Below are 25,250 nucleotides of genomic sequence, written 5' to 3' on the forward strand. Positions count from 1 at the left end.
AGCGGTGGCGGACTAAGATGAACTTCAAGTCGTTGACCCCGGATCAAAAAGTCATTTGGTTTCTTGGAAGTGCAGATTTGCGATGGTTCTTTACTCAGAAAAGCAGCTCTTTTCTACCTGAGAGCGTTCACCTTCGCTCATCCGTCGAACGTTCAGTTAGCATTTACCTCTTGACCTGTTCCTAAAAGGTCCGGCTTATGTAGATAAATCGAAAGCTACCTGCTGATAAAATCTCTTTTATCAATATACATCTGGCTATACAGCACCTTTATTGCCATTTCTTATCGCACTTTGGGCTTATCAGTAACATCTATATCAATTACGCCTCGCGTGTTTGGGCAATCCAGAGAAAAAATCATTAAGGCTGACATATATCGGCAAAGTGTACATGTATTTAAACTTCAAGCACGTCTTTATCTCTATAAGTGCATAAAAGGTTAATGTGTCAATATTTAAAAAAAAGATGCCAAATACGCCTTGCAGTCAACTGATATAATAACGTATATTGATGGTTCCAAAAAAGCATAATCAGAACAAATCATTGTCAAATGGAATACATTGTAAGGGTTAGTTAGCAAGCTTTCGAAAGAGATATAATGAAACATTATTGACTGACCTTTCTGATCAAAGACTTCAAATGATGGTTTCTTCCTGGGACATCGCAAAAACATGGGATGGGATGTACCAAAAGCAAACAACTTTAATTGATGTCAAGTCAATTGTCTTCAGAAAGAACTTTCCCCCTTGAAAACTATTCACCAGACCCCTTTCAGGGCTACAAGATAAGCAGCAATTGGTTAAAAGAAGTTGAATAAGTAGCCAGGCGCCATACGAACTATCTCTAACTGGGAAAGCCGTGAGGGTATAATATTTCAACCCATTTGTACAACTTAGACCTTTTCATTTAACCCCAAGGAGCCATCCCTTTCCCTCCCTTCAATCTTTATTATCCCTCGGTGCGATCTTGACAGGAGCCATAGCCTTAGTTTTATTCCTTCTGATACTTTAATGGTATTTGCTGACAAAGCGGCAGCTTCGATGCAGGAAAGCGAAGGTCTGGGTGATGATATCATCCTCAAGCGACCAATCATAGACCCAGGCCTTCTGTATAACCGTCACCTATAACCTTTTAAGCTTAACCCTGTTCACTTTGCTATATCCATCAGCAGCGATAGATATGATAAGGCGATATTCTTTGCATGTATATAGCCCAATGCAAGGCATATTTTGCTCAAAACAAATCCTCATCTTGAAATGCACATGTGTATGTCCACGTGCTTGAAGTTCAGTTGAGAAATTTGAAGGACAAAGATCTTGCGATTGTCACAATTGCACTAGATTGATACAATCTAGATGCCCATCAGTCATTATCTTCATGATGTGCCAAAGCCAGGCTAAAGGAGTTTATAGGATAAAAGATACTAAAAGTAATTCTCTGTAACAAGTCAGGGCAATTGGCATCTACTTCAATCCCAAAGCTTTTGGTTATGACATGACTATAAATTCGATATTCCATCTTGTTACTTCTCTATCAGGGGTTCAGATTTAAGATGAAATAGATTGAATCACTGAAGATTTTTTTTTTTCAAATTATACACATCTTCAATCAAAATGGTAATCAAGCAAGACTGAAAATTTTAAGAAATAACAGAATGACTTACATGGTCAGGTAAAAGTGTACGTTCTCTCAAAATTAATGGGATTGGAGTCGTACACAAAATGTACATCAACGGGTTCATGTTGGCTGATGTTTACGTACATGTTTTAACGTATATCTTCATATCATATTTTAGAATTCTATTACACAATTCAGAATTACATACTCCTGTCTCTACATTACACTTTCGATAGATCTACCACATTAAAAGGTTGAAAGTCTTGTATATATAGCGGATCACGCCTAGAGTTTCATTTTGATTGATGGAATCTTGTTTTAAATGCATAGTTTCATGTCAATAAACCATAGAGAATTCTGTAATTTGATTCAGAATCATTTGCTTCCATAAGTAATTTACAGATTTTGTCCTTTATATATAGGGTGGATCTTGCTTTGTTTCGTTTTTAAACTATTGATTGAGGTACGTGTTGTTTTCTACTATTTTAGTAGAATTAGAAAATTGAATAATTTCGAATCATATACAGCTGTATCTACATTACATGTTCTATCAAACTTACACGTTGTGACGCTCAAATTTCAAACGGATCAAGCTTTGAGTTTCATTTTGATTCATAAAAGACATATTGTTCATAAAGCATATTTTTATATCAATTAGAGAATTCTACAATATAATTCAGCTTCACTTGTTTTTGTGTTGCATGCAGTACAACATGTTCAATCAAAGTAGCAGGTTGTGACGTTTATATAATTATGAAGTGAATCTTGATTAGAGTTTTAGTTTGAATTATCGAGGTACATGTTATCGCTTTAAACTCATATTCTTATATTAATTATATTCCATATTAATCAGAGAATTCTTCAATAGAATTATATCTAACATAAAATAACTAACATAAACAGTATAAGCATTTTATAATCGTTGAGATATTCACCTTCGCTGAACTGAAATTCACACATTTTGTTTCAAATTCTCACATGGTAACATTAACTTGACAAAACGTTCCAATATTGTTTTTGATCTTTACAACGAAAGATTTTCCCCACCACCGCTATCATTCCTGTCCATCTCGAAGTCTGCCATCTGCTTGTTTCTCCTGTTAGGAAGAGAAATAAAATTCATTGGTTATTCTTATTTTTTGGTGACTCCTACCGGCGGAGCCTTATCTTACTGCACTCTTCATCATGGTTTTTCAGCTTCTTGTAATTACTCGATATTTTTACCATTCCTTTATTTCTTAAGTGTAGATGATGATGCAATCACAACTTTTCTCCTTACAGTTCAGGACAATACTCTAACTGCCAGGTCGAACCTCAATACGCCTTATCACAGTTCCGAGTGCGCATGTGCAGTCGTGATGCATTGTAGTTAATGTCAAAGATCCCTGGAACACAATGCATCAAAGGATCACATGCGCACTCAGAACTGTGAGATGGCTTAAAGAAATGTTTTGACCTACCTCGCTTTGATTTTGCTGTAGATGAACATGGCCAAACCGATAACCACAATGACAGCCATGGTGACGACGAATGCTATCATCCAGGGCTCGAACCCCTCATCAGGCGGGCGGGTGACAGTATAGGAGGGGGTGACGATGGGGTCCACACTGGCAGACGATCTGCAGGATGGCAGAGGAAGGGGGAATACATTATTGTTAAAAGAAACTAAGAGTGATAGAACTGATGAACTGAACAAAAACTGTATGAAAATAGCACGTTTAGCATGACACGTTGTCACAATTTGTTGAAGTGTTTTCGCTGTACCATAGCTTTCTGCCAGGTGGCGCAACCATCCGCAGAAAGGATGGTCCTACATTGTGCCTATTTTTTCCGCTGGCTGACAGGGCCGGGCAGGTTTTTCCGCCGCCCGGACTGGACATATTTTTTCGCCAACCTGTTTATACGATTTGTATGTGCTTGTTAGACATATACATGTTGTACTGTATATATCTTGGTTTATTGCAGTAATTTATCAGTCACCATTGTTCTAAACAGAGTTTCAACTACTTTCTATCGTATTCTTATTGACTCTGATATTCAAACTGGTTGGAAGACAAGTAGAACATACGTGATGGTCAAGTTTGGGTCTGCTAAAGCACCAACAAGTCTACTGCTGACTTCCTTTATGATTGCAGTCAGATCGTCCAGATGCAGGGGTACGATCACTGCGCCTGGTGAAGTGGTCGGACGGCGGATGAAGAAACGGAAGGTGGTTGTGCCGCGGCTTGTAACAGGCGTTCCAAGGATCATCACGTCTTCTGGACTTAAAGAGGATTTAGATTAAACTTGAAATTGACACATGTAAAGATACTTAAACATTATCATATCAATGAAATGTCGTTTTTTTCCTATTGAGGAGGATAGATGAAGGACTTCCTGAACGTTGACCGGTAGATCGTGTTGGTTGAAACTGTGTTTTCCAGTTACTGATTTAAGTTAACAGTGCATGCTTACGTATTTACATAGCCTTCTTTTATGTATGTATAGCATCTTTTGCCTAAATTGACATTGTCGTGACATTAATAGTACTAACTTTATCATGTGCATCTCTAGCATATACCCTTCTTAATTCTAATTTTCTTCCTGATTCACAATCAATGGTGCTAATTGACAGATTGTAAAATTGAAGAAAAAGTGATGTAATAATACTAGTAAACTCGTCGAAAACAAATCAATACATTACAAAACAAAACATGATTGTTCTACTAATCAAGTCGCTTACGTGATTTTGACGCTCCCGAGACCGAAGCATGAAGCGCCCCCTTGATTGCAGTACCGGTTGGTGCCGTACGCCACAACCGCTTGGAACAGAGCCAATTCAACTTCGTCCCACTGAAAAGAAACACTCATTTGCATATTTGAAGACGAATTAGTCTGTCTACACAATATCCGCTACTTAAGTCACGACTCATGAAATGATGCCGTTTTGAGTTATTTAAATGGGCCACTTAAATCTTACGTTAAAGCCTGAGGAATATATTTTGACAACTTTAAGTTCAAAGATTCAAGCAGGCACATAAGTCTTGTCACAAAAATCTTTTCAACCACTTCGTAAAGTAGACTTGTTGACGACCTACATGCCCTTTACCAATCAAAGAAGTGAACTGTAACTGAAGAGAGATACATGTGGAAAAATCTGGCTCACCTCCTCGACTTTCGTAGCAACTTGGAGAGAGTTAACAAAAGTCGTGCCAGAGGTGGAAGCCATGGGTGCTGGCGTCGTGCTCTGTGCAGTAGCGCCCCCTGTTGGAGCAGCGGTGTCACTGCCTGCCGTAGTGTCGCGATGGCGTGTGGTGGAAGTGCCCATCATGTTTGTGGGGGTGGTACTACTACTACGTTGGGTAGTGCCATCTTCGGTTGCTGTGGATGACACGCCACTTGATGTAGTCATAGACATCGTTGTAATCAAAGGCGTTAAGACTGGAGTGGTTGTACCCACATCTACTGTGGATGGCGCATCACTGGTCGCCATGGGAACGGTTGTCGGGCCAACGATCGCAGTGGAAGAGGATGCAGTCGTGCGCTGAGATGCTGTCATTCCCACTGTCACGACAGGTGGCGTGCTTGAAGCGGACTGTGCGTCCACTAATCGTATAAACAATCAATATAGAGAAGAAATAAGCAAAACAACAATTTTTCAAACCAAAAACTTCACAGTAAGCATATGCCTTGACACATTGATGTTCAAGGCGTTAGATTTATCCTTCAAAATAAATCCAAACCATTTTTCGCCATTAAGAGGCAAAAAAAGTTGATAGGCGTGCTGACACGAAGAGACAACACAAGCTTTAACCTTGCGAACGTTGACCTAACGTGACCTCAGTGTCACAAGTTTAGGTGGGTAGTAGGCCTAGACAAACAACCAACCTTGATATGGCGCGGCTGCACTTACGTACCACCACTTACATAGTATGAGTGCTAATACCGGCCATATAACGTTATACTGTGTATGAGTCATTACAATGTGCGTTGTGTATTCTGCACACAAGGAACAAAAGACAATTTATAAATAATTTTCAAGATCTTCTATGTGGGTATTACAAAGTACCAATTGTTTGGTCTCGCTTTTTGAGTGTATATGCATTGACTTAGTCTTAGGTAGGGAGGTACAGAAGTTGAATATGATAGCAGCATATTAAAAATATCAGTGTTTGTACAAGATACTTTGATCCTTGGGTCCTTTTCGTAGTTTCATATTTGTCTTTCATGTTCCGCATTCGATTGAAAATGATGTTTTCACTCAAAGATCCTTGAACAGTTCCTGTTTTGGTAACAAAAGGTTTGGCTATAACATAAAAAGAATTCGTTTTCATGTAAACACAGTTTGGGCACTTCAGTTGTTTCCTGTTTTCTTGTTCCTGACTACAGTATATACACTATCGATCTATCAAATCCGTCAGCAAGGCCCAATGCACTTACTTCACTGATAAAACCAGGGGAAACTGTTTGTACATATACATGCTTCTACATACAAATCAAATAGTGGACGACGCAAGCGAATACGACATGACATTCTGTCTCAAAATGGCTATGATTACTGTTTTACAGTACTTAAAAAAGACAGTTTCAGTAGGATGCTAGGAATGCAAATGATACAATTCAAGAAAAATTACAGCCCGTTGTCAAAGTAAAAACCCTACCCTTCAGTAAAAGGCTTGCGATCGTTGCTTCACAAATACAGTAGCACCAGTACTGTTTTCATCGATGATTACGTAACTGCGTGCACATTTTCATACGCTTGATCGTGTACGATTCATATATATCATATTTTTTCAGGACAGAGTGAACCATCGAATATCATAATAATGACTTAATAAACGTAAGAAAGAAGAGAAAAAGTTATAACTGTTAAACATCTTGTGCTTAATTGAAGTAGAATTTACAACAAACGTAAGAGGAAGTTACTGTAACGCAGTTCACCTACCTGACAAAAATAACACCGTCACTGCGAACGCCGAAAGCGAATTCCTACTTCTTGACATCCTAGTATTACTCCTGCTGAGATATGTCAACGTTAAGAATCACAAAATGTGCTATTTGAAGCTTATATAGGAGAATCTCTCCCAAACAAGGCGTTTCCCAGGACCAACAAGCCTCTAACTTTTTGTCAACAAAACAGCACACACACACGCACGGGAGTCGCCACCTAATGTTTGTGTATGTGTTTATCGCACCTTGTGAGAGCAACTTGTAAATCGAAAGTTAAAAAGTAACTTTTAATGAGTGTTACGCCCAGGATATGTCCTTGTTGCAGCTGGGCATGGGCCAGGTTGGGTACTTAATGTGATTATTTCGATAAGGTTACAAGCCTGCTAGTCACGTTCCGTTTTTCTTGACGCCTACATGACGCTACCTGAGTCTTTGAAAGGGCCACATAGCGTATATTGGGACACTTAGGTCCTTCATTTCAGACAACCTGTCTGAACTTGTCCAAACTTTTGATAGTGAGTAGGGTGTTTATAAAAATGCGTGAACCAAGAGCTCTAACACTGGTATAAACTTAACAGACGACATTATATGAAGGAGGAAGGGTCTGGATCAGGGTTGCTACGAAGGAATATATTTCAAAGCTAGAAAGGTTATTCGTTGTTGCTCGATTCCAGACTGGCAGTGGTATATAACGCAGGTTTTCGTATTCATGAATTTCGAATATCACATTAGAATACAGTGCAAAGAGGCCCCAACCACAACAATCCAAGAAGGATAACAAAAAGAATGTGTGTGTGTTTGTGTTTGTGTGTGTGTGTTTGTGTGTGTGTGTGTGTGTGTGTGTGCGTATGTGTGTGTGTGTGCGTGTGTGTGTGTGCGTGCGTGCGTGCGTGTGTGTGTGTGTGTGTGTGTGTGTGTGTGTGTGTGTGTGTGTGTGTGTGTGTGTGTGTGTGTGTGTGTGTGTGTGTGTTTTACATCAACTTTTCATGTTGCCATTAACGTGTCATAACCCGGCGTAACACAGCAAAAAAATCTTGCTCCCGACGAGCTCTACTCTTCAGGACATTCTTGGTAACAATACTGCAGGACGTTTTTTGCAAAAATACTACAGGACAATTTTTGCAACAAGACGGCCGGTGTCCTTTCAATCACTACACGATATTTAGCGATTGGCCGATGTTTGTAGGTCACAACAGGGTAGATTTTCCGGCGACAAAGACGTTCGATTTTGAAACTCAGCGACCTTCTGACGATCGTAAAATTCGGCCGAAGTGCGCTGACGGTGTGACGACGGCCTAACGACTGAGGCACCACTATTCAGTCAGTGTACAACTATGGCGCTTTTTTTTGAAACCAGGAAGTCCCGGAGACTTAACCCACCGCCAGTTTGCAGACGCAAGCTGTTGCATCCACCCTGTGATACTCTTTTCATCGGCTTTTCACCGCTAGATTAACTTCATCGAACGCCTATCAAATCGTGTTCATCTGTCGTTGTGCATCCTTGATAATACGATGGATTATTCTAGATCGATAGCAGGAAGGACTTTATGTGTACAATTATCCTTTTCAGATATAGTTTCACTTAAGGGTAACAGCCACACTGAAGTAGCAGGGTTCTTTTCCTCTTTCTTATCAGCCATGAGCTCAGGAAGAAGGCAAAGAAAGGTACATAGATATCATTATTAGGTTTCATTACTCTCCAAGCAGAGGTTGGTGAGGAAGATCGTCACCTTTTTATCATATGCCCCATTGGGTGGGGGGAGTGGACAAAAAACGGGCATATGATAAAAAGGTCACGATCTTCCCCACCACCCTGTTCTGATAGAAATTATGAGTTATTCATTGCAAGTAGGTGTTGTTAATTGTACTGTGTGCTTCTGATAGTCCAATGTAGTGCATATATGATTGTGTGTTATCTTATTTTTAGTTGGATAAGTTAAGTATTGGCTATTTTTACATTAGTCAGCCCTCGTGCTTGTTCCTTGTTTGTCTTACTGTCTAGACGTCTGTCTTTCTGGGTTTTTTTTTTTAATTGCTTGTTTGTTTGTTTGTTTGTTTTTAATTGGAAATCTTGTCTGTTGGTTTGGCTACCTTTGTTCTCTTGACAGATTCCTGCATCCCACAAAGTTATAGAAAAACGTCGGCGCGACAGAATCAACCGTTGTCTAGCCGAAATCAGCCAATCCGTACCCATGGCCTATGCCAGACAGGTCAGTTCAACTTTAGACAATATAAAAACGTTGAACATGATTTTCAATTTAAAACCGTAGTAGTCATTTCGTCATGATATTGACGATAGTTTGATGACTTTAATGATTAACAAACGTGGGATGGTAATAAAGTCATTCTATTAGGGTCTAATCAAGTTTATGGTCTCTTAATCAGAATTAACACATGGCGAACACATGTTATTTTCCAAACATACTTTCGTTGACAAGAAGTCTAGTTTACTTTTTCAGTGGTAGTTCAGTAGTACAAATGTATAAATTTGCAGATTTTCCTTTTTCTAGGCTTGTGGGAAACTGGAAAAAGCTGAGATTCTAGAAATGACTGTTGACTATATTCGGTCTATCCAAGAGGAACGTCTAAGGGCAAGACATGTTTATGGTAAGGCTTCTCCTTTTTTGTTTTCTTGTTAGAAATTACGTTCTTTAAGTATTACCTTGACTAGTCTTTTGTCGCAACCAAATGTAAGCTATAACATCGTCGGTATTTGACTCAATATTTCTCTATCTTTGAAAATACTGTTACAGTGTGGATTTTTTTCGATTTTACACTTATGTGCTGACTAGAAAGAACTGGCTATCGCCTCCAGTCATTTCAGATCACACCTTGTGATGACATAGAGATATCGGCATTATTGCCCGATGTGTTCACTGAATGTCGTGTGCTAAACGCGTGATAGCAGGGTAACAGCTGTTGATAAGCGCGTAGCTGCAGTCAATACTGCTACTTTACAAAATGTCTATACTAAATGACGATTTTTCTTATTTTCATATATCAAAGGTGCTCAACATTGGACCACAAGCCACGCCTTCTATCACATGGGGTATGCCGACTGCAGGCAGGACGTTCACAACTACATCCGAAGTATTGACACAGGTGGCGTTAGTAGGCATGACGTCAATGGGTACTATCGTCTCCTGGACTACCTGCACTACAAATCTGCCCTGTTAGGAGCGCCTCCTAGCAGATTCTGGCAGAGTTGCAGAAGCACTAATTCGTTCGAAAATGGGAGACTTCAGCGGAGCTACGGTAACTTTCCTTATCTTTCAAGGCCAGGGGGACGCTATTCACAAGACACTTTGCCTACCACTTTCTCTAGTACTCGTATGGAGCACGCACAAAATGTTAAAGACGTTAAGAGTAATGTTGAAGAGTTTCCTCGCTATTTTCAGAACACTGAATCTCCGAGCTCGTCAAAATTGTACGGTTTAGAGACAAACTATGAATCTGTGTTTGAGTACCATGGAGAAGACACAAGAAAATAACTTATTTTGAGAGACATACAGTGCTTTCTGATTTTAACCAAACGTCGTCAAAACATCAAGGGATCATTCTATCGATAAATTTTCCTTAACAGCTTGCCAAGACAGGACCAATAACAAAACCCCCTGTGCCTTTGAAAAAATATATCCTCGATATCAGTTGCAGATTTAAAACATCATAACATCAAGACAGTTTTTCTCTAGAAAAGTGTGCGTTCTATATTTAAAAAAAAACGTACGTTTGAATAAAACACTTCTGAATATAAAGTGCATACACAATGTCATTTATTCACATCTTCCTTCACCACAAAAAGGCTTGTCTGTTTTCTTCAATACTAATAGCAGCATTTACGCCTCATGGATGAATTCTAAGGACGGAACCTACAGTGTCACTCGAAGACTCAGAGCAAACGTTCGTTTTGTTTCTTAAGTACAAGCAGCTAGATTCGTACATGTTGTGGAGCTTCATTCACCCTTAAAACTATTACACAAACCATTACCATAGCATAGATTTTACAGCAAATATAAGAAGCATGATATAACAGTACATAAACAATCTAGATCGATATAACTTTAGTAGCAAGAGATTCAAACTTTTAACTTTGGTAATCTTGATACATGATGGACAGATAATCATAAGAATGATATTCTGAACTTCTGTTAGAGAAAACGTTGAAGAATATAGACGAATAGCACAAGCATCATGAATATAAGAGAAAGTCAATGGCAAGTTAAGAAGTTTTTAGATCCAAAAAGTCATATCGTTACATTTAGTAATACATAGCCTATCATATAGGAAACAGATGAAAACTGTACAAAAGCGACTGAAATGTCAAATTCATTCCACATAATATCTTTAAAAATATAGAGAAATTCAACTTGGTATAAAGAAATCAACACTTTGATTCAGTGTCAAAATTTCAAATCTTTACAGCATTATGTTTTAGTCTCTAATCAAAACTACATGGGATAGACAGAATATCAAAGAAGGAACAGTTTAAACGAATAAATCTCATTCTTGCCTTAATACAAAACCTAATAAAATATTACAGGATAACTGATGTGCAAGAATGGTTTACGCTTTTTCTCTTATTATAGGATGGATTTACATAGTCTATTCTTTGTTTCGCTACTTGATCAGGAACATTTTTAAATTTAAGGTTTTGACGACGCCATAGGGGCGGGACTCTTTTCTATCTAAGCCGTGGACTTCCTAGGTGACACTGATTTTCTCGGTGAGTCTAGCTTCCTTCTCAACGTATCCTCGAGGAACCTGTTGTACGGGATCTTTCCCTCCATGTTCTCGTCGAACTTGGACATGACGTGGTAGACTTCGTCTTCGTCCAGTATGAGGTTGCTGAGTCGCAGGACGGACCTGAACTCTGGCAGGGACAGGTAGCCGGTGTTGTCGCTGTCGAGCTTCTTAAAGGCGCGGCGAAGGTACTTCCAATCTCCTGCGAGCTGTTAAAGGAAGAAAACAGTTCATTCATTTGGTATAAGGAATAGATAAAATCTGTTAGTTAGATGAACATGGCATGTTACATTCAAAGGCATCTACTATGAAAAGCATAACCTCTTTTTTTAAATAACCACATTAACCAAGCTGTGTACATGGTTTATCCTCCACGCAAGAAAATGATAATATAGATTTGAAATCTGGTGGACATTGATTTTTTTGTTTTTCGTCTGAGTCAAGCTTAGACTTCTACTTGACGGAAAATGGTGAATGAATGACTGTCAATACAAAAACAGGGTTTCAATACTGATAGTGTATGTGGTTACATCCGCTAATACGGGTTTTGCGATCACATTTTCTGATTTACCCTTGAGCCAGGGCGCCGCCATGTTGGTTAGTGACATCATAGGTCAGCCATCTCGTTTGAGCTTTTTTCAAGTAGAATGACCATCTAGCTCACAACAATTATGGAAAACTCTAATTTTGGTAACGTCAGAAGTTCAAGCTACCTTTTGCCGTAGTCTAGCAGTGATGCCCCCCAGACCCTTGCCCGGATCGTCCACCACGTCCTTCATGGGGAGTTCTGCCTGTGGGTGCTGCAGCAGGTTCAGCATGTTGTTACCGTGTCTGAAGGTGGTCTTCCGTAGCGCAAATGGCTTCAGGAACTCAATGTACGACACCCTGGTGAATAGAGACAGTCAAAAGATCAGTATTGTGTCAAACATTACCATGACTAAAATCGTCTAGCTTCTGCCTGGTCCAGCCGATAGCATCTTGTTGTCCAACACCTCTAAGTTAGGAAAACTGGGGACAGCCTAACCCTGTCGATTTATGGACACATTATCGTTAGACCGAGAACTGTCTGTTACCATGGTGTTGAAAGCTGTAATGACTGGTTTCCATGGTGACAGAGAGTTCTGAGCTCCCATTGGACTAGTTTTCACATCGATAAAGGCCTTATAGTTCTTATTGCCTTCCTATTGGTAGTTTTCGATATCTAAATCATTCTCCTGGCTGATAGGCGGACGGCCACGAGCTATCGTGATATTTTGAAGTGTAGTTTAGACTTTCACAGATATTCATAAGATGATTAAGAATAAACAAAATGTTGGTAAACCTGAAAAAAGATGTACTCAAATGATGTTTACCTTCCGTCTCCTCTGACGGCGAACTTGTCTGCCAGCACGTGTTTCTCGTACTCAGACAGCTGCACGCACAGCTCAGTCAGGACATCGTGGAACTCCTCCCGCGTCACGAACCCGGTGTGGTACACGTCCATCTCAAGAAACTCTTTCCTCAGTTCGTCCCACATGTAGTCAACCTGTCAACAGAGTGTAAAAGTGACGATTGATATCTAAACAGTTTCCAAAGGTAGTAGACTTATCCCCTTTGTCCATACTGTGTTGCAATCTTTCCAGTACCAATATCAGTATAAATGCTGTATGGCAACACTTCGGTGTGTGTGTTTGGAATCGCGGAAACAAATATACACACACACACACACACACACACACACACACACACACACACACACACATACAGTGAGAGAGAGAGAATAAGAGACAGAGAAGGAGAGACAGTTAGAAAGAGACATAGATAGATAGATAGAAAGACAGACACACAGAGAGGCAGAGACAGGGATATAGACAAATAGACAGAGATAGCTAGACAGAGAGAGACACAAACTGTAAGACAAATAGACACACAGCTAGACAAAAGGACATGTCAAAATCAATACTTCATTTCTTTGCTATTGCCATTTCCAACTTCTCATCATGGCACACACTTCATCTTCTTTATGCAAGTGATGCGCATGTCTATCTTTTAATGGGGATTATAAATTACAAACCTTTGCCCGAAGGTTGTCCTCCAGCATGTCGGCGGCACAGTTGAGTTTCCTGGAGCGGATCATGCAGTCGTTGTCACCACGTTTTGGCGGAGAGATCTTGGCGTTGGGGAAGGATGCAGACTTGGCCGAGTAGCCAAAATGGCGAACGAACTGGAGATAGTCGAGCGTCTTGTCCACGTTTGTGATGAAAGTGTCCCACAGTCGCCGGACCTCGCCCCGTGTGATTTTTGGATGGAGGTTGAATCTGTAATCATACGGATATTGTGTTAGAGATAGCCATCTTGATCTGTTACAATTTATAAACTTTGTAAACTGAGGGACTGTTTTCGGGGTCTTCATAGCATAGGCTGGCTTCTCGACCCCAGCGCCAACGTTAACATGCCCATTGAGGAAACTTTTCTTCAGGCCCTCTTTGAGGAGAATTCACCGGGAACGGGTAAGTTGGCGGGGCTTACGTATCGATCGAAGCTTATAATTAAGCTTACAGTGGCCGGGCAAGCGCAGCCTAAATCCCCGGGAGAGAGTAGTGACCAGGTAAACTTCCACACCATCTCTTAAGATGTAAAACAAACAATTATCCATGCTATCTTATTGTGCATTTCTGAAGGTTGAGAGGTAAACATGGGACATGACGTACCTATTGACCAGATCGTACATCATGTCCTGTGTCAGACGTTTGGTGTTGTTCTCGTCTAACTCATAGAAGGCCTCTTCCACATCTTGAAAACGATCAGTAATCAGATTCTTAATGACCACAAAGAGCTGTGAACAAAAAATGTAGATCTGTTAACACCCTGTTAACACATTGCTGATCCAAAACTATCAACCTAGCTACATCGCACCATCCTTACAAAGCCAAATGTTCCTACATATGGTAGTTGTCGATTGGGAGTACGTAGTAAATAAAGGTGGTGATCTTTTGGGACGTTTGGTGTGATAGTTTTTTTAAAGGGTTCCAGACACAGAATAACTCATAGAACAAACAACAATGTAGGACACACAGACTGACATCAAGAAACACGTTTTGGATTGGTAAGGCGTATATTGGTGGTTAGTTTGTGGTGTGAAACGCCAAAATAGTCTTACCTGTTCAGCAGTTCTTCCCTTCTCATACTCAATCTCTATTGGGTCTGGCATCTTAGGCTTCTTTTCTTCTTTTGGCTTCTTCTTGGTGACTGCTGTCTTTGTGGACTTTGCGTCGAACAAACTTGGCGCCGCCCCTCTGTTGAATATGATACAAATGCCACATTACATCACACTACAGTGATTCGCCAAGCACAACATGTGCGTGTTGTGTTCTTGTAAATACATGTCCTTTGTGGTATACTGAAATTACTTGATATTTCAAAGACCATACGGGTTTAAATCTAGTATGACTTACTATACATGACACACCTAGGAATGCCGTAACAATAACAGTATCCTGTTTATCACTAAAAGGTAGTTATGCCCTGGCCATATATACTACAATACAAAGTTTATTGCAAACACATGCCCGAGGGCTAATTGCAAATACACACAACACGTACACATATAATTATGATAAATACAACTATGTTAAGGGCTGCAATGTTTTGTTACATTTTAAAATCACAAACCTGGTATCAAATTGCGCCATAAACTCGGGATATTTCACCAGACCGTCGTTGTTGAGTGGAACCCTGTCCAGGAGCATCTCGAAGTCCTGGTCTGACACCTCGATCCCGAACCTGCTCTCAATGGCCGCTCGGAACTCCTGTTGTGTGATCAGGTCAGTTCCCCGCTTGTCGATTTTACTGCGAAATGAACAAGACAATGTTCATAATTGATCTAAGAAGGTTTCCAACAGCTGCTATCATAAGAAGTCTGGAGTTCTAAGAAAAGCTACTAAGGGCGTCCACGCAAAAACTTATTCCCAAGCCTTAAAGATTCCTACACTTAAAAATCTTGACCATGTGACCGTCGCTAATTTCTACAGCTGGCATTTGGATTTACGGGAGAAAAACTGCTATCAAAGGTCTAATCTCCACTGCAATGTCATTAAAAGCTACTAGGAGGCGCACATTTTGGATTTTGGTTGTTTCATCAACACACACACACGCACACACACACGCACACGCACACACACACACACGCGCGCACACACACACACACACACACACACACACACACACACACACACACACACACACACACACACACACACACACACACACACACACACACACACACATGCCAATCCATCAATAGCTTTTTAGTTATGCTGTAAAACCATCAAAGGCTGTTGGAAACATAACCTTATGGTCAAAGTTAACTTTTGGGAGATACGTCTATATCTATCATGCAAATTCTACCTCATTAGATACAAGAATTAACTACAGAAAATGTACTGGATAGAGACTGATAATCACAATGTTCAAATGTTACTCACTGGAATGTTCCTAGTAGAGCCAGGAACTCCGACTGGAACATGTTCATCAGCTTGGCCTCCGCGCCGGTGGCTGTTGAGTAGGCCGCCACGCTACCTGCCCCCTCACTCCGGTTGAATCTATCAGCACAGAAGAGAGCGATGTATGTACTGCTTAGCAACATTTTGGCAACGCCTCAACGGCGTAGCCCTTTTCTATCAATGCCGTAAACTTTCTACATGTACGTGACATGGATTTTCTAGGTGCTTCTAGGTTCCTGTCCATCTTTTCTTTCCACTTGTATTTCTCGTTATAAGATATTGGTATCTTAAAACACTGTTACTTTTTGCTAACTGCCATATACACCACTGCCCGAATGCAGTTTCAAAAGTCTGTCCAAAGACATTAAATAACAGATGATAGATAACAAGAATCAGGAAGCGTCAACACTAACCTGTGTTTCTCATCAGATAGGATCTGGTGAGGCATGCCGGCCTCACTGCGGTCCTGGTACCGCTGTAAGAAGTACCGGTAGGACAGACTGTCGCTCGGCCCCAGCCCGACACGTGCGAAGAACTGGTCCAGCTGGGCATCTTCCTTCAGCTGCAGACCAAACATCGCCAGAACCTTGTTGAAGTTCTCTCGGCTCACCTAAAATGATTGTAAAATAGATATGTTAAAAAGGGAACTAAAATAATGCCGCTAGCTGGGAAAGATGACAAAAATGATGACGAAAAAGCCTTCGTCGAAAACACTTACCCTAAATCTTGACGTGGCGGGGGACGTCATAAACTTTCTCAAAATGTTGATCCACTGCTCGATAAGTCATGATCACGTGTTTTAATTGTATAAAGTGGCGTCATAGAATAAGTGAGTTGCTAACTCCTTGACAGTGCTATCCAGTGGAAGATTTTGGTAAGATTCACTTTTCCTTAAAGTTTGTGTTTGTTTTGAAAAATGCAGTTTATATCCTGCTAAATGTACCAAATAGGTATCGACTTAGTTATCTTTGCAATATGTTTCTACACGTATTGTGTACAGCCATATGATTTACCTTTCCTTCCTTCTTAGGATCGTACTTGGCAAATTCAGTCTTCATGTTCTTGAAGCCTTCTCTGAACTTGTTCTTCAGCCAGTTCTCAATGTCCAGGGACGTCTTCCGTTCCACGTCTGCTTTCGTGATGGACCTTCTTGTTGAAGGTGCTAATGGATAAACAATTGATAAAGATATGTGACTATTGTGTTTGGCTGTGTATGCTAATGAAGCCGGGACGGCGGCAGGTATCGACTTCCGGACACCTTTGACCAACTCCTGACGTCACACATCCCGAAATCATGCTCTCCGAGCAGAGCTTCGGCTCCGGCTTGTTTTTAACGTCTTTTTAGGCGTTTTTGACGGGCTTTCTATTTTGACCCGTTTTCTCTCTGTCGACAAAAACGACTAAAAAGACGTCAAACACAAGCCAACGCCAAACTTCTGCTTGGAGAGTACCGAAATCAGTGCGCGTCAGGATAGTGGGTCAAAGTCCTGCCCAAGAGCGATGGAAACGGTCGAAAAAATTGGTCTGTAATTTCCTTTGGTTGGATGATGATAAACAAATACTTAAGATACAACACTTACGTGGTGTGCCAGCATTCTCTTCTGCAGGGACGGGACTTTTGGACGGTTGGAGCGCGGGGACAGCGGCCGGTGCCGGGGTGGGCGGCAGGCTTACATCGGTCTCCTCCCGAGGGGATCTCTTCGTGCTCGCGGTGCTCTCTCTGAAGGTGATGCCGAGTTTCTTCATCAGGTAATCACCTTTGATGACGCCAAGATCGTCTGGGTCATACCTTGAAACAAAAGACGAAAAGATGAATAACTAGGTTTACAAACGTTGTTGCTTCATCGATAGAAAAAGAACAAGAAGGCCTAAAGAAGGCTGCTATGGTGCCCAAAACCTGTACTAACTTCTTTCGTAACATAGACCTATCCGCCACCCAAAGACCCTGTCCATAGCATGTCCAAAATATGAGATATCAAGACTGGAAGTACTAGTTCTGAAGCACTGCCATAGAAAGTCGCTGGGGCCCATAGACGTATTTCAGTTTCTATGTATTAACATAGGCACAAGCACACAAAGATCAGACAATAAAGTTTTACTAGACGTCCACCCTTAGTGGAAACGTTTATCGTTCTAAGATCATTGTTGAAGACATAGAAATGAAAGTACTTTTTCCACAGCTTGCCGAACTCGTCGTCCTCCAGAAAGAAGCCCATTCTCTGCAGGATGTTACGGAACTCTGGCGGAAGGATACGGAGTGAACCGCCCGGGTTACTTTGTGGAATCAGGTCGCCAAGATCCAGGAATCTGTGATAGAATTTGTACATTTAATAAGTTAGTATTTCATATATCAGTCATTTTAGTATCCACAGTACCTTTGTTGTTAATTGCTAGATTAAACTTAAATTATTTAAGTTTCACATCATTCTATGTAACTGCAGGGTTAATCTCATGCTATTGTTGATTTATGTGTATATACATATGTTAATGCATATATATATATATATATATATATATATATATATATATATAGAGAGAGAGAGAGAGAGAGAGAGAGATGTGTCTTGAAGGTATTGTCTGAATTTTTATGCAGGTTGACGCCAGCAGCATATCTAGCTGCTTTGACTGTCCTATTTCAAGTTTTCAAGGAATCATATAAAATCAACAAGTACATTTTGAGAGCGTACCTCAATTTGCTGAATTAGCATAATATAACACCTAGAATATAATTTTTTTAAGATTCACCGTTTAAGATGACGTGTAAAATTACAAAATCTAGAATATGTGTGGAATAAAACTATTCGCCCGATAGGGGACTTGAACCCCTGACCCTCAGATGGCCACATATTGCTTAAAAGTCTGATGCTCTACCGACTGAGCTAACCGGGCACTCAAACGATCGTTTTGTCTAAATAAAAATAGCCATATCTCACTGGATCCGCGGTGCGTTGGCGACAAATTTCATCGTCAAAAATCAATTTTCTTACTTACTCTTTTGTGTGATTTGTTGTCTTTTTAGTCATACTTGTACGTTTTGCATGATATTCCCATTACTAAGTCAAGGGTCCAGTCAGATTGAGGCTTAACAGGTATCTGCCTTCTAACTAGCAAAATAGCAAAATACCCGAAGAAGAATAAATGTATGCTCAATAGTTTTCCACAAGCTAGCAAGGAACACAAAACTGTGTATCTAATCCCACTCATCGACGTCATTAAAATGTTTCGACGTTTCGACCAGTCAGGTAGTGTTAGGCTAGCTATATTCTTTACTTTATTTTACTTACTTCATTTTGGCTTTCTCCTTGAGTTGTGTGTGTACTGCTGCGGAAGACATGGTGACTTTGTCCTGGAAGTGGCGTTGGACGGGGTCGAGCCATCGCGGGTACTCTGAGGACACCGATTCACGGAACACTGCATAGAACTCATCAAACTTGATCACGCTCTTGTTAGCAAGGCCCAACCTGAGAAAATCATAAGCAGATACGATTCTCATTAGTTTGGAATTCTTGAAACAGTTGAATCACAAATCTAGTTAACGTACAAATCATCTGTCTTTGATTCTTTCATTAGTAGTCACAGAGTAGGGTGAAGTGGAATGGATTATCAAGTTAAACAATGAACAAGTGTTATCATAAAATAAACTAAAAGTCTAAATGTTCAAAGTTTTGTTCATGTATGTTGTAACTGTAACTAGCATGGGTTTTACAAGCCCATGTATTAACGCATTTTTCAATGCCAGGACGTTGGTTTCTACTGTGTTATGAACTAGAATCATCCTATGATAATCAAAAATTGTAAATGTGAAACATACCTTGCAAGCAGATGATTCAGTTGCTTGCTTGTGATTGGACGGCCCAGGAATGACGTCAGAATGTGCAGCAGCGCCTCCTTGGAGACTATCCCCTTCCCTTCAGGATCGTTCGCTTTGAAAGCCTGTCTCATGGTGTAGAACCCCGCCTTCATTTTCTCCCGCAATAGCATTTCCAGCTAAGCGAATAAAAACACTTGTAATGAAAATCTAATCATAGCATCTACCAATGGGAAAATCTTGCTTGAAGGAATGTATTACAGAATTATTTATATGACTTAAAGCTAATAAGCTCAAAAGTAAAGGCAGTCCATGGATTATAATAATTGCCTTTTTCAGAACCCGGCATTCATTTTATCCAGCAATAGCATTTCCAGCTAAGCGAATAGAAACACTTGTAATGAAAATCTAATCATAGCATCTACCCATGGGAAATCATGTTTCTAGGAACGTATTACAGAATGGTCTTAAGAAAAGGCAGTCAATAGATTATAACTATTGTCTTTTTAAAGCTTGTACATTACAGAAGCTTAGCCTTAGCTTATCAATCTTGCGTAGGAGAAACTTAGTGTGCCTTTGAAGTATATCCATCTCTTTAATAACAGAAAGATTGTCGTGAGGGCAGATCACACATTTTACGTCATTTGCGTGAAATCTGAAGTGTTTTGAATGACGACAACCTCGTTGATTACAACTATCTAAAATAGCAGACAAAATACCCTAGTTATATTGAAAATATTATGATAATAATAACTTTATTTCTCAACAATTCTACAAGGTACAAAGTATGACTGGCACATAAATACAGGTCTATATATATCTAAGGGCTAATAATCTACCTAATACAAGAGTGTATAGTATGGGTTTAGAATGGGTTCTTACAGTCATTGGAGGAATTTCTATCGTCTAGATATTCTTTAATATATCTTCCGTTATAAGAAAGCAGTGCTGGGGTCTTCATGGACTTCAGATTATACGTTGAATAATAAGTCTGTGTATTTGACAAACCTCGTCTATCTCCAGACGGAGTCTAGTTGAAGGACGGGACAGCGCGCCGCTCCTGGCGCTGCCATGACTCACAACACTGGCACGGCTCTCTGCACGGCTCGCCATGTCTGCACGGGAACCTGGGCACGGAAAAAACAGAGTTAATGCTATTAGTGCGTTTGTAATGTTTGTCAATTTTGTCGATGTGTGTACAGATATCACACATTGCCATCATAAAAAAAAGCATTTGCACATATCAAGACACACGTGTATTTTGACCACAGAAATTCTTTCTCAAAAAGCACATGTTTGTTTGCTTATCTGTTTGTTTGTTTGTTGACAAGTTTTTTTTTTGCTATATATTTCTAGATATTTCTCAACCATTTCAAACATTTTGAAGTGATGATGCTTATAATAGATATCCCTCCCCCGTAAGCATGCCTGTTCGATATTACATATTATATACGGTATCATAAGAACTGGTTGAATACGTTGAGATATGATCGGATTCTTTTGAAAATTTAGATACTTCATTATTTTCAGTGACACCGTCTGCTACACAGAATAGTCATCAAAGAGAGGAAGTTCACTATTAACCCCACACGTACACGGTGTACAAAGAGTACAATCGTATACAAAATTTAATCATCACCCTTTCTGACAACGCATCAACGTTCTTTTGTCGACATATCAAGAGTCTCCCATAGCCCATTTCACCCTTTGCATGGTAATTAAACCCTCACTTTTATATAAATAATAGGATGACAATATGCTTTTGACACAGACTAAGTCCTATTTTGTTGGTAAAACGTAAGGGCTTTTATGTCTATCGACGTACTAGTCACGCTACCTTTTTGTCTTCCATTTATGTCTGCTATATTTATACCTCCGTAAACCAAACGTCTAGCTCGCTTGATGTGTTTAAGAGAGAGTCTCATTGAATATGTGCAACCCGAGAGGGTGGAATTAGGAAGAAGGTGTTTGTTCAGGCGGCAAGGTTTGTTCAAACTATGTACAGTATCCATGTTTATCTTGGTGCGGACGTCATTGTGAAAACAGCGTGTCGACCACTCTTATTAAAGTACTGAGTCATGCTATAGATAGAATGTCCTTTCTACACAAATGTCCCTGTGGACAAATCTATATCATATAGTTATTCATATTCAACTTCGAGATAACATCTTACTTGGTTGTATTGGATTCAACATTTAATGGCATAAAATTGTCTATTTTGGGGTGGGATAAAAGCGCCATTTTGGACTTCGTGTAAGATGAATGGCTTCCTATCGTCTTCAAACCAGTCTAAATGATCAACTGTTGTTACGTAGTTGTATGTTAGCTATGGATTCGAAGATTAGAAAAAGCCTAACGTTCCACTCGACTTGCATTGTAATAAAGTAAACAGTTACAAAAGACGACCAAATATTTTGAGTGTTCAGTCATGAATCGAACTGCTGACTTGGGATCTTAACAAATACAACAGAGTCTGTCTGGGAAGAATATAGATTAGTAAAATCTGAAAATATGTGATGTTTTTGTTTGGTCTATTGGTAAGTGCTGCAAGTACAGCGCTGCATACGGAACGGTGATTAAAGTGAACTGTTTCTAGGTGAAACACAACAACCGTGTCCCCATTCAATAGCTTTCAAGGCGTCTGAGAATGAATGGAGAAAGTGTGTCCAAGCGTGTCCGGTTTCGTCACACCGATAGTTCTGGAACCCAGTGAACTAAAATCAGTTCACGTCCTAAGCAGAACATTAATGTCAGGTCACGATCATAACCTTCCTTATCTGTTAACTGTATGTACACGCTTACTTTTTGCACAGAGTTAGGGTCTAAAGGGCACAGGAGGGCAAAAATATTGCTTAGCAGCTAAGATAAACAAAATGGTTTGCGTTTAAAAGTGTGTAATTTACGTCAAAATGGTTAAGATATGGTACTAAACGAACCCCATTTTTTCTTCTATTCAAACTGACATAGAAATCTATCCGGTTCGTGGTTACTTTGTGCTAACAGTGTACATAAGACCAGGTGTAAGTGCACTCTCTACACTCGAGTCCGCCATTTGGATTGTATATCAAGCTCTCAACGTTATGGCAACCTGTTCATTGCGACATGCTTTTAAGACCACCACTCGTAAGTCACAGCGTAATTGCCACTGAATTGTGTGTAACGAGTCTAGATTGTCGGTCTGGGGGATTTGTGTGTTGAAGAAAGTTTTGGATTGTTACAGGTGTAGAAGAATCGGTGGTTAGAAATGGCGGCGTGTTTATGGTATCTAAGACAACATGTCCGCAGATCTATACATGTGTGACCGCTCAAATCCCACCATACCTCAACCGAGTAATAAAAGTCTTTTTAATTAGATTGATTGTTCACGGTTGTGGAAGACAAATTGATACATGGTAAATGTCTTGGAAACATTGCTATTTTTACTGATAGTACGTGTCGATAGAAGATTCATTTGTTTACTAGCCCGGGCGATTTGTTTACGCTTCGGCAAATAAGCTGTCCACAGCGCTTGATTCATTATACTGGAGGAATGGTATTGGGGTATAAACCGATTATAAAGAATCGTAATTCAGAGGCACAAAAGTGCTTGAAGGTGCGATCTTGGCGAAGTGAAGGGATGGGATGGGCAGGGATGGAGTGATTTTACGTAAAATATATCATAATTAGTTGTGACAATTGACACTAAGCTTATTTTACTTGAATGGGTGTTCGTACCTTAGACGAAATTGGTCCCAAGATGCCTGACCACAAACATTCACACCGGGCTATTAGTATCACAAGAAGGAAAGAGTCAACTTGACTGAAAAGCAGACTTTAAGTTTGAATGAAAAGTGGGTTCAAACACCTGTTGTCGGGTCAGTCAATTGAAGCAGTGTTCAGAAGCGCACTAAAGAAAAGTACGTGAAAGTTTTTGACTCACCGAACACAGGTAGACGAGCCTTGTTTGTGTCTGCTGCTTCGACCACTTCCACTCCTTCAGGTATGGACTCATACTTCATGGGCGGGAGGACTTCCTTCTTAGCGCGGTGAGTTTTGTCGGCGGTACGGACCCTGTGAGCCGTGTAGTCTTTCTCGGAGGCTAGGGGTCTACTCGGCGCCAGGTCTTCGACACCCCGGCCGCTTTGCCTGGAGACGCCGCGGACGGAGATTTTATCGGGGTCGCCAAGTCGAGAAATCGGGTGCTGAATCTCCGGTAGAGTAATCCCAACTCTTGCTGAGCCGATGCTCATTTGCGAAGCAGGGCGAGAAACACCTGCCTGTGCCATGTTGGATCCAGAGAACTTACTACAGAGTTTTTTTGTTGTTCCGGTCTCGCTCTCGTGTCCCCGTTGTCAAACAACTTTGGTCTCCTTAGTAACCGACCACGCGGCTTTAGAGTTGCTAATTGGTCGCCGCAGGAGGAGTTGTTTGCACTTCTCTGAGGCCCTATTGTACTCACGAAAGGTGAGACACCTGCGGGGCCAACAGGTAGGACTAGTCGGGTCACTTTACCTGCCCAGTGATTGGTCCACATGCTTTGTTTACAGAGAGATCACAACTTCACCCGCGAGTATTTGACGAAATAAATCTGTTTGCGGTCAATGTTTTTGTTCAATTTCACAACATCTCTTGTTAACAAAATGCCGTTGTTTACCATCATGTACTAATAAATTATTGTGAAACAAATCTAATAGACAATGTCTTTCTTTCACTACTTTGTACAGTCTTTGTTTTCAACCAAACACTTATATCCCTTATAACCTAAACTACTCACGAACTCTCTGTATGGTATTTATACAGGTTTTCTTTCAAGCCTATCGCAGCATACACATTATTTGTTCACTCAAAACTCGTGTTTGTAGTACTGAATCTAAGTACTAGTACTGTTAAGCCAAAGAATGTCACATATTCACATGACTTGAATTAGGCGTTAAAACAACAAGGTACAACAGCAATTCCTCGTGATAAAGCTTATTTTATACTAATGGCCGTTGACTAATTACAAATACACATGTACATGTTCATAAAAAAATATAGCGTTGTAAATATAATATACTATCAGAAAGTGGTTCGTACGCTACACCCCATCAATTTATAATTAGGTAAATGTAATTTTATGTTTATGAATACATTGAACTGGTGGCATCTTATATGTGACAGGTAGCCAAACTCGCGACCATTTCAACGCATGAAAAGCCTTATTGTCCCAAATGAAATCTGTGTATCTTTGATGAATATTCACAGACAATGACTTTATTGAAGGTTTGTTCTGATTGTTGAATTGTGTCAACGTTCGTTATTTCATACATATTTGACGAATTGATATCACAAAATGTACTTTCAATGTTACAGAGAAATCCTAAACAGAAAACCAATGGAAGAAATCGTGGAGAATTATTGGTTGCTTGAATCAATATTCTGAATAGATAAGATTGATGTTGCGTGCAAGACAGGAATGTCTGCTTGTAACAGGTGTATTTATAACCGAATCTTTGAAGCCAAATAACATGCTAGATATTCAATATCGACGACTCCAAAAAGCTCCGAAACTCTTTTCACTACAATAGAGCATATCAATCTCTTTATGATATAATAATATGTAATTTCGATTTTCATCTTACTGTCAAAAATATTCATTTTTCTTCAATGTTACGCACACTAACCATATCGAATCGGCTGATGACAAACTAGTGGCTAT

General features: G+C 40.1%; 2 protein-coding genes, 1 long non-coding RNA gene and 1 other non-coding gene across 4 annotated transcripts; 1 reads left to right on the top strand and 3 right to left on the bottom strand.

The window, feature by feature from the left end:
• Positions 1–685: 685 nt before the first annotated feature.
• LOC136448902 (uncharacterized) lies at positions 686–6,785 on the bottom strand. Its single transcript, XM_066448610.1, has 6 exons — positions 6,540–6,785; positions 4,761–5,200; positions 4,338–4,447; positions 3,684–3,878; positions 3,076–3,234; positions 686–2,712 (listed from the first exon to the last, which is right to left on the bottom strand). The coding sequence occupies exons 1-6, from the start codon at positions 6,595–6,597 to the stop codon at positions 2,640–2,642; spliced, it is 1,035 nt and encodes a 344-aa protein (XP_066304707.1). The 5' UTR covers positions 6,598–6,785; the 3' UTR covers positions 686–2,639.
• Positions 6,786–8,656: 1,871 nt separating this feature from the next.
• On the top strand, positions 8,657–9,919 carry LOC136449042 (uncharacterized). The gene is made up of 3 exons (XR_010757972.1): positions 8,657–8,754; positions 9,055–9,151; positions 9,551–9,919. It is a non-coding gene; the product is annotated as an uncharacterized lncRNA (long non-coding RNA).
• A 1,191-nt stretch (positions 9,920–11,110) lies between these two features.
• On the bottom strand, positions 11,111–23,910 carry LOC136448333 (EF-hand calcium-binding domain-containing protein 6-like). The gene is made up of 16 exons (XM_066447734.1): positions 23,493–23,910; positions 20,582–20,700; positions 19,577–19,752; positions 19,050–19,226; positions 17,935–18,072; positions 17,346–17,554; positions 16,779–16,927; positions 16,179–16,375; positions 15,748–15,864; positions 14,936–15,112; positions 14,424–14,559; positions 13,975–14,099; positions 13,338–13,581; positions 12,637–12,809; positions 11,998–12,169; positions 11,111–11,493 (listed from the first exon to the last, which is right to left on the bottom strand). Exons 1-16 carry the CDS (start codon positions 23,836–23,838, stop codon positions 11,230–11,232), a joined length of 2,919 nt encoding a protein of 972 aa, XP_066303831.1. The 5' UTR covers positions 23,839–23,910; the 3' UTR covers positions 11,111–11,229.
• Trnak-uuu (transfer RNA lysine (anticodon UUU)) lies at positions 18,568–18,654 on the bottom strand. Its single transcript is given in 2 exon segments — positions 18,568–18,603; positions 18,618–18,654. It is a non-coding gene; the product is annotated as a tRNA-Lys (tRNA).
• Positions 23,911–25,250: the final 1,340 nt, after the last annotated feature.

The sequence above is a fragment of the Branchiostoma lanceolatum genome, chromosome 14, assembly GCF_035083965.1.
Source record: "Branchiostoma lanceolatum isolate klBraLanc5 chromosome 14, klBraLanc5.hap2, whole genome shotgun sequence".
NCBI lineage: Eukaryota > Metazoa > Chordata > Leptocardii > Amphioxiformes > Branchiostomatidae > Branchiostoma > Branchiostoma lanceolatum.